This window comes from Trifolium pratense, linkage group LG4, assembly GCF_020283565.1.
Source record: "Trifolium pratense cultivar HEN17-A07 linkage group LG4, ARS_RC_1.1, whole genome shotgun sequence".
Taxonomy (NCBI): domain Eukaryota; kingdom Viridiplantae; phylum Streptophyta; class Magnoliopsida; order Fabales; family Fabaceae; genus Trifolium; species Trifolium pratense.
In genome coordinates this window covers 27,855,236-27,864,257 of record NC_060062.1, presented here as the reverse complement: position 1 = coordinate 27,864,257, position 9,022 = coordinate 27,855,236, and the positions used below count along the sequence as shown (strand labels likewise).

General features: G+C 34.7%; 1 protein-coding gene across 2 annotated transcripts; it reads left to right on the top strand.

The window, feature by feature from the left end:
• Nucleotides 1-7,609, top strand: LOC123920158 (26S proteasome regulatory subunit 8 homolog A-like). Of its 2 annotated transcripts, none has more exons than XM_045972344.1 (10): nucleotides 1-273; nucleotides 1,210-1,445; nucleotides 2,583-2,680; nucleotides 3,987-4,211; nucleotides 4,625-4,687; nucleotides 4,786-4,949; nucleotides 5,630-5,786; nucleotides 5,964-6,062; nucleotides 6,167-6,277; nucleotides 7,290-7,609. In XM_045972344.1, the coding sequence occupies exons 2-10, from the start codon at nucleotides 1,250-1,252 to the stop codon at nucleotides 7,428-7,430; spliced, it is 1,254 nt and encodes a 417-aa protein (XP_045828300.1). In that variant the 5' UTR covers nucleotides 1-273; nucleotides 1,210-1,249; the 3' UTR covers nucleotides 7,431-7,609. The 2 variants fall into 2 exon arrangements, with proteins under 2 accessions (XP_045828300.1, XP_045828299.1); XM_045972343.1 differs by lacking the exon at nucleotides 1-273 and adding an exon at nucleotides 778-1,135.
• Nucleotides 7,610-9,022: the final 1,413 nt, after the last annotated feature.

Here is a 9,022-nt window from a genome sequence, read left to right as displayed (position 1 = left end):
AAAAGAAATTAACATATCGATTTGCATTGTTGAACAAGAAAAAAAAAATTTGTTCTTACATTGTTGAGCAAGAAACCATAATATATATGTATTGTATATGAGTAAAAAATAAAAATATAAAAGAAAAAGAAATTAAGATATCGATTTGATTTTGTGATCGCATCCTCGACTCGATCGACATACATCTATCTCTGTTTTCGTTTCAATCTCCGTCCCGAGAAGCTTCTCCATCTTCTTAGTTTATTGCTGCTCCATTAAACACATTAGTATAAGGTATTCATTCTTGTTCTTCTTTCTTTTGCTTCCATCTATCATTTTATTTTGCATTTTATTCCGATTTTAATTTGTTACCAATTAATGTCACTACTGTTCATACTAATTAAAACCTTAAATTGAATTTTGATTGAGTTGCCATTTTGTAACATGGTTTTAAAAACAAATTTTGATTTTTGAGTGTAAAAACTTATATAAAAGGGTTCTTGTTTCTTCACCTTTCACGTTGAAATGGCAAAAAGTATAAAAAAATCATATCTTTGGGAATAATATATTATTTTTTTTGTTGTTAACCTCCCTTTCCCGGGGAAAGGGGTTGTGGTAATCTGGAGTTTGACATGGAGATAAGTAAAGTCTGACTAAGAACCGTGTCACTCAGGGATCGAACTCGGGTTCTCTCAAAGAATTTGTCCTTGGAGAGCTCCTTAACCATTTGAGCTCAATGACTTGATCCGTCCTTTGGGGATGGTATATATTAGACGCTTGTTGTGATAGACACAGACACTGTTGGAAGTTACAACTCGAGGAAGATTTAGTACCCTTTGACATTATCATGTGATTTTTCATAGAAAAGGGTTTTTTGTGCATAAAGGAGTTTGTTTTATCAAAGGGGAAAAGAATCTAGTTTGGATAATTTATACTTGTAATTTTCATGCATGTTATTTTGTAGTCATAATTTATGATGTGACGCAAATATCCAATCCCTTTGGTTCTACTCACGTGATTGATTCCTAAACATAATACATGACAATATAAGTTCCGATTCAAATAACTTGCTCCATGGCTAAAGATAGTTTCTAATGGTCTATCTATTCTATACCGATAATTGGAATGCTATATATGTATTTTGTAATTCTCTTTGGTAATATTTTTATTGCACTTTTTGCTGATTTTATATCATGTTATGTATCTGAAAATGTATACATTATGTATCAGAGAAAAACCCTTGAACTAGAAGAGTTACTTGATTTGATCAATGGCTACTGTGGGAGTAGAAGTGAAGCACGCACACAGTGCACTGGAGGATAATTGCTCTGCCAAACCCACCAAACCAGGTGAGGGTCTCCGCCAGTACTACTTGCAGGAGATCCATGATCTACTGCTCCAGCTTCGCCAAAAGACACATAACCTCAACCGTCTCAAGGCTCTACGGAATGATCTAAATTCTAAGGGTCTGTTAACTCTAATCCTCTTTTTATTCTTTAGTTCTTGTATTTATCGACAATTTGTTAGTTTTTTTCCGTTGGTCTCTACTACAATTATTCAATTCGATAAATAAGAGGAGGTGGTGGTTTTAGAGGATGGTCAAGTAGTGGGGAATTAGACGTTGGTGGTTACTAGGTTCAGATCGATCATATACGAGGAAACACTTCATGGTGCTGAGGGTGACGGTCTTTGGCTAACTTTGTTGTTTTTGTGCGGGTTTGAGTGTGGCTAGCATGGGGAATAGGTTTGGGTTCTGACTTGTGGGTGCATCTTGATGTCCATATCCTTATTAGGTGGATAAAAAGGTTTGGGGCTATTGCACCTTGCACGGTGTTGGGGAGGTTGACAATGGTAGAGAATAGTGGAGTATGGTAAAGTAAGGAGGCAGTGCTGAAAAAGAAGTAAAAAGGGGACAAGATCATGTTTTGTTTTTAATTTTCTATTTGAGATAGTGTTTTTGGATTGTATAGTTTTGCAATGAATGTTGCTCTTTTGGAAGTGTTTTCAAAGTCCTAGACCATTCTGTTTTGGAACTTTGTGGCTCTCAGAATTTGGGTTGGGTCTAATTCTAAGAGGCATGCCTCCCACTTATAAACACACCATATCTCATTTGACATGATATTTCACAAAATTAGACTGAATGAGCCAATTGCAAATAATCAGAATTTGACAATAGCAGGTTACTACTGATGGTTGATGATAGTTAAATCAAACTGTTGATTAAATTATTAACTTATCCAATAAAGGATACATGGGGGCATGGGGCAGCGTGGGCTGTAGCCACACTTTCCAACTTCATATTTTCTGTTTCACAAATTCATTAGGAAGTTTATTTAAGAAAAGTGCTTTTTTTTTTTGCAGTAAAATTAGTTTGCCTATCAATTGCTTTATTATAACTTTACATGCAATTACTTATGCGTGTGTGCACACACACTGGTACCTCCAAATTTATTTAAATTCATCAATGCTTAACTAATTTCCTATCATTTTTACACCTCTAATAATATGATGTATTACTGTCTTGAAAGCCATTGTCAAAAAATTTTGCCCCCGCCCCCTAATAGATTATGTATCTGTCCCTTATTCAATTTCAATATGGACAGTGAGGATGCTCCGAGAAGAACTGCAGCTTCTCCAGGAGCCTGGTTCATATGTTGGTGAAGTTGTCAAAGTTATGGGCAAGAGCAAAGTATTGGTCAAGGTCAGCTCATTTTCTATTCTGATTTCCTTTGATCGACCACAATGAATCAAACCTTTTTTCCTTTCTCTTTTATATTATCTATCATTATCATCTGCTTAGGGATGGCAATTTGACCCATACCTAGAGGGTACCCGCAAAAATTACCCACAACGGGTAGGGTAAAAACCCGCATTTTGGGTACGGGCACGGGTATGGGTAATTACCCGCAAAAATGAACGGGTATGGGTGCGGGTACGGGTACCTTAGTACCCACCCCGCCCCATACCCGCATAATATATATTTATTTATTTTATTTATATTATTATATTATAATATATATAAATCAATTTAAAACAATACAACTCTACTATACTATTACATATTTTTAATAAAAATGTTTATTTATAACATAATATAAAAATAATGTGAATATTTAACATAAATATGAACTTTAACATAAGGTTAGTAATAATTTTGTTTATAATTTTTATTAGTCAATATTAAAATCTTTGAAATTTTTTTAATTATATTAAAATTATATGATATTTTATAATTGATCAATTTATTTTTAGTAAAAATGCGGGTAACGGGTACGGGTATGGGTACCTAGGTACCCATAGGGTATGGGGACGGGGGTAAAAGTTGTTACCCACGCGGGTATGGGGATGGGTACGGGTATTTTTTCAATCTGCGGGTATGGGGATGGGTACTATAGTACCCTACCCATACCCTACCCATTGCCATCCCTACATCTGCTTGACTTGACATCTCTCTCTCTCTCTCTCTCTCTCTCTCTCTCTCTCTCTCTCTCTCTCTCTCTCTCTCTCTCTCTCTCCATTAATCATTGTTGCAATTGTCTGTGTCTCCCTATAGAAAAATAAATAGGAATGTTGTTTGAGCTTCCACTCTGAATCATGAATTAATGCAGTTTTGTAAAATTCTTCACTTACCTCGAGCAGAATGCTATCTGAGGGACGAATATGCATCGTGTGCTCCCTTGGCTTTAGTGTTTCATCTACTTTTATGGTCCTACACTTGTAGTCTTGCTTATTTGCATAGTGCATACCTTTTCTGTCCTTATATCATGCCGAGTCTTGTATGGCTTATGGAAAGTTTTATTCTAAATTTCTAATACAAAAATAAAATCACTCTGATGGTGCATCAGACTAACATCCATTCTTCATTTTCATGTTACTTCTGAACTCATTACTTTATCTAATGGTGGGCAATATTCTTCTGTGCATGAGAGTTGAGACTAATAAAACAGGAATAAAACCCTATTACCCTAGATGAAGTATTGATTGCTCCTTTCTTTACTTTACTTCAGGTTCATCCGGAAGGGAAATATGTTGTTGATATTGATAAAAATATTGACTTTACGAAGCTTACTCCTTCGACTAGAGTTGCTCTCCGCAATGACAGTTATGTGCTTCATTTTGTTCTGCCAAGCAAAGTTGATCCGTTGGTCAATCTGATGAAAGTTGAGAAAGTTCCTGATTCTACGTATGACATGATTGGTGGTTTAGATCAGCAAATCAAAGAAATGAAAGAAGTAAGTTGCATGACATTCTTTTGATATTAGTATTTAAACTTTAAATTGTCTGGTATATATGTTTTGTTTCCACTTGCTTATTTCACACAGATTAAGAAAAGACTAGATGAAAGAAAGGTGATAGTAATTTTACCAAATTAACCTTATTATCAATTATTGGTGTTTTCACTATTACCATAAATACATAGTGAAAGATATTGAGTTGGGACTTGGGAGTGATGCACACATAGTATTAATTAGGGGGTACAATTGGAAAAAATAACTAATATTACATTGAAAAATGAAAGTGGCATTCATTTTGGCACAATTTTGTTTTTGTAAATGTGACAATTATTGTGGGACAAATGCGGTAAAGTATATTAGAAATTTTTTTGCTGTTTTTTTGGGCCTCATGTATGTGTTCGAATTCGCAGGTCATTGAGCTACCGATTAAACACCCTGAGCTGTTTGAAAGTCTTGGAATAGCTCAACCAAAGGTAATATTCCCTCTGATTTATGGCGGAATTTTACATCCTCCATCACCATACGCAGCTGTTAATATTTTTGTTGATTTGCTCTCTTTTACATATCATAGGGTGTCTTGCTCTACGGGCCACCTGGTACAGGAAAAACTTTGCTGGCTAGGGCAGTTGCACATCATACCGATTGTACATTCATCAGGGTGTCTGGTTCTGAATTAGTTCAGAAATACATTGGAGAAGGTTCTAGAATGGTCAGGGAACTTTTTGTTATGGCCAGGTTAAAATCTTTTCACTCAAATTCTTCCACTTATTATCTGTTTCCTCGCAGCAAACATAGAAGGTAGAAAAAAGAAATCTTTTGACGATATGAATTTCGGAAGTCAATATATAAACCCATCTAATGGTAAAAAAAAATCTGTAGTAAATTAGTTTACCAATCTCAAGCTGAATTTTGTTGTAGAAAATCTATTTGGTGTGCACATTGTCCATTTCCCAATTTCTACTAACCAGTCTTTGAAAAGACTAAAATGAACCTTTTTATAACTCTAAAAAACTGTGCCTCACGATTTTAATTCACAAGTTCCCATGCCCAGTTAATGTAACATAATGAAATATGTGGGCTCGTTTGGCCCAACTTTTTTTAGAGCTTATGCAAAGAGCTTATGCAATTTTTATATAATATTATAAGTTTGTCAAGGTAGTTTATGATAAAATAGCTTATAAAGTTACAATTTTTACTAGTGTGAACTTATAAAATAGCATAAAACCTAATTTATATTGCATAAGTTGTTTGCACAAGCTCTAAAAAAAGCTGGGCCAAACGAGCCCCTTGGTTAACCAATGCTATCACGGAACACTATTTTTTCACAGGGAGCATATTCCGTCTATTACCTTCATACTCAGATCAACAACTATTCTTATATTCTCATATCATTGAATAATACTCTTTTTTCACAGGGAGCATGCTCCATCAATTATCTTCATGGACGAAATTGACAGTATTGGATCCGCCCGGATGGAATCCGGAAGTGGCAATGGCGATAGTGAAGTGCAGCGCACTATGCTGGAACTTCTCAACCAGTTGGATGGTTTTGAAGCTTCAAATAAAATCAAGGTAATACATTTGCTTTGTAACGAGGCTATAGTGTATTGAAGGGAATTCTAAAACTGGCATCATGCGTACTTCAGTAAATATAAATCTGTCACATAATGGACATTTATTTCTATCTGACTCATTTAAGATATACGTTCACAATTTGAGAAAACTCTGAACAGAAATATGCAATTATAGGTTTTGATGGCTACAAATCGGATTGATATCCTGGACCAAGCACTCCTAAGACCTGGACGGATTGACCGGAAGATTGAATTTCCAAACCCTAATGAAGAGGTTTGTATACTACTTCATGTTACTCTTTGATATGATTGTACCAAGAATGATGCACTTTCTGCATACGTAACAAAATTCCTGAAAATGACGTTATTTTTATGCAGTCTCGCCTCGATATTGTGAAAATCCATTCAAGAAGAATGAATTTAATGCGAGGGATTGATTTGAAGAAGATTGCTGAGAAGATGAATGGAGCATCTGGTGCCGAGCTTAAGGTATATTTTACTTAATTTGCAATGCATCTTCGGTTTTTCCTGCCGCTCTGTTATGATCTTAATATTTGTCTTTGTTGAAGCTATTTGTGAGGGAAAAGCTGAATACCTTTATCATTTCTCTTTTCACTTGTTGGGACAATGGATGCCTTTTGTTTTTGCAATATAATATTCCCATGATGCCAAGCACAAGCATGCATGTGTTCACTTCGTTTGATGGATAAGGTTTCAGAAAAATATTACATTGTAAAAATGAAATAAAAGTTTCAACTAACCTTAACTTGTGTTATTGTTCAAGATATTATCTCAGGTTATGAGGAAAAATGAAGTGTTTTGATAGTAAGAAATGTAAAACCGACGCCGGTGAGGTGATATAGATAAGTTCATCTGAGTGTAGAGCAAATAAACTGCAAGAAAGACTATATTTTTTTTTTACCAAATGCAAGAAAGAAACTTAAGAATAACTAGTTTGTGCTTATAAACTGCAATAATATTAGGAGTGAGTTGATCAAACAGAATCTGCATCATGCTCAACAGTGTGTATACTGCAGAAATCGGAATCATGAACTTGTTTGGTGTTTGACATGTAGGAGTATGACAAAAAATGCAGACCCTGTTATGAAAAAGTGAGGAGAGCCTCATTCTGCTGAAAATTTGTATGAAAAAAAGCCATAATGGTAAAAATGATTAGCTATGAATTTCAGTACTCATTCACTCTGATGACTCTGATGAGAGTGTAGAGTAATTTGTTTGTGATGTTGTTAGCTATGTTATGTGGCACCAATACTTCATACTGAATGTGGTCAGTGTATGATACCAACACGATACTAACATATATAGTTACATTCAATTGATCTATTTCATTTTCTCAAATTATTATCGATGTCTACATATTAGTATACGGTGGATGTTTTGGTTCTTCATAGGTTTTTTGCTTAAATTGATGCATTATTATTTCACGTGTGTGTCTGTGGCCGGCTGATTTTCGATCTCGGTTGCTGCTTTTATGCTGCAGGCGGTGTGCACCGAAGCTGGGATGTTTGCTTTGAGGGAGAGAAGGGTACATGTGGCACAAGAAGATTTTGAGATGGCTGTGGCCAAGGTGATGAAAAAGGAAACCGAGAAAAATATGTCACTGAGGAAGTTGTGGAAATGATTTCTATTTATGTATCTGCTCTGGTTAATTTATATTCTTGCTTATTTTGGCCTAGTTATGTACCAAATCATGATTTAGAAAAAGAAAAAAAAAAGTACCAAATCATGATTTAGTAAAAAAAAAAAGTACCAACTACCAAATCATTATGATTCTTTCCAATTTGATTGTACTTTTTATCATCCTCTTCGGTTAGTATTTTATCGGTTAGATTTTTTTTTAAGTACCCTAGCGGCTTGAAATTCCATTAAACCCAATGTTCCTAATTATTCTAGTTTTAGAATGCTTTTTATAATCACGCCGCGGATAAAACAACTTCAATTACTTGAAGATAAAAAATGAAAGTATAAAATATTGGTTGAAGCATTACATTCTATTTCATACATACATTGCTATAAAGTAATTAATTAGCATAAACACCAGCTTCGAAATTTTTATTCTAAATGATATATTTTTAATCATTAAACTACAAGTTAAAAGATTATATGATCTCCGGTGTCACAAAAAAGGACGAGTTTATATTTTTTTTATGAATAAAAAGTAAAGATACATAAGCAAAGTATGAATATATCAATTAAAAAAACATACATTGCTCATATTAATTCATCTACATCATTTACGCATCACCAGATCAACAAATTCACAAGTTAACACACTTTATTCATCTCAATTAGAAATGTAACGAGTTCATAAATGCAATTCTAATGCATGTGGTACCATCATACTCACTAAATTTTGGATATCAACATCTTTAACTGATTTTTTTTTTTTATATAGCCGAGGGCATAAGTCCAAATAGAATAAGAGACTAAATTACAATCATCCTAGGGGTAGTAATCCCCCTTGCATCATCTAACAATATGTCCTTAATTTCATTCGGACAATCATCATAAAAAATAATATCATGGTATAGAGAGCAACCAATATTTGCTAATGCATCCGCACATTTGTTTGCTTCCCGATAAACATGCATGATTTCCACTTCCCAATCCTTCTCTAGCAATCAACTGATCTTTTTAACCAATGCAAATCCAGTCACTCCTTTGGCTCGTCTTGCACTTATAACTTGCATAACAACATGTGAATCAATACACAACTTTGTAAAACCCATTCTATGAGCCATAGTTAATCCCTCTAACAATCCCCACAGTTCAGCGGTAAAAGCATTACAAATACCAATCCTTTTAGCAAAACCTCCAACCCATTCTCCTTGATTTCCTCTTATAACACCACCACAGCCTGCTTTCCTCCTTCTTTACAAGCACCATCAATATTGAGTTTTACAAAGTTTCCATGAAGAATTGTCCAGCCTATATGAGATATAACCCTCGGGCGCTGCAATATAAGATCATTCGGGCACATAACCGTCTTGTAATCTCTTGCTAACTTGCTAACATATTGCACTTGATCAATTGGTCTTAAAAAATTGCAATCATGCAACTCCTTGTTTCTCCAATTCCAAAAACAATAACACGACAAAGCCCAAAAGTCACACCACTCCACTCCAGTATTATCTTTATTTTTATTGTTGATGTTGTCACTAACCCACTCTTGCTAGTTTTGCATAAAGAAGCCTCCTCTTCTCTCAACAGGGA

Coding starts and splice junctions, on each gene's coding strand:
- LOC123920158 (XM_045972344.1), top strand. CDS start 1,250: ATGGCTACTGTGGGAGTAGAAGTGAAGCACGCACACAGTGCACTGGAG. Junction 4,212..4,624: donor AAATCAAAGAAATGAAAGAA/GTAAGTTGCATG, acceptor TCGAATTCGCAG/GTCATTGAGCTACCGATTAA. Junction 5,787..5,963: donor AAGCTTCAAATAAAATCAAG/GTAATACATTTG, acceptor ATGCAATTATAG/GTTTTGATGGCTACAAATCG.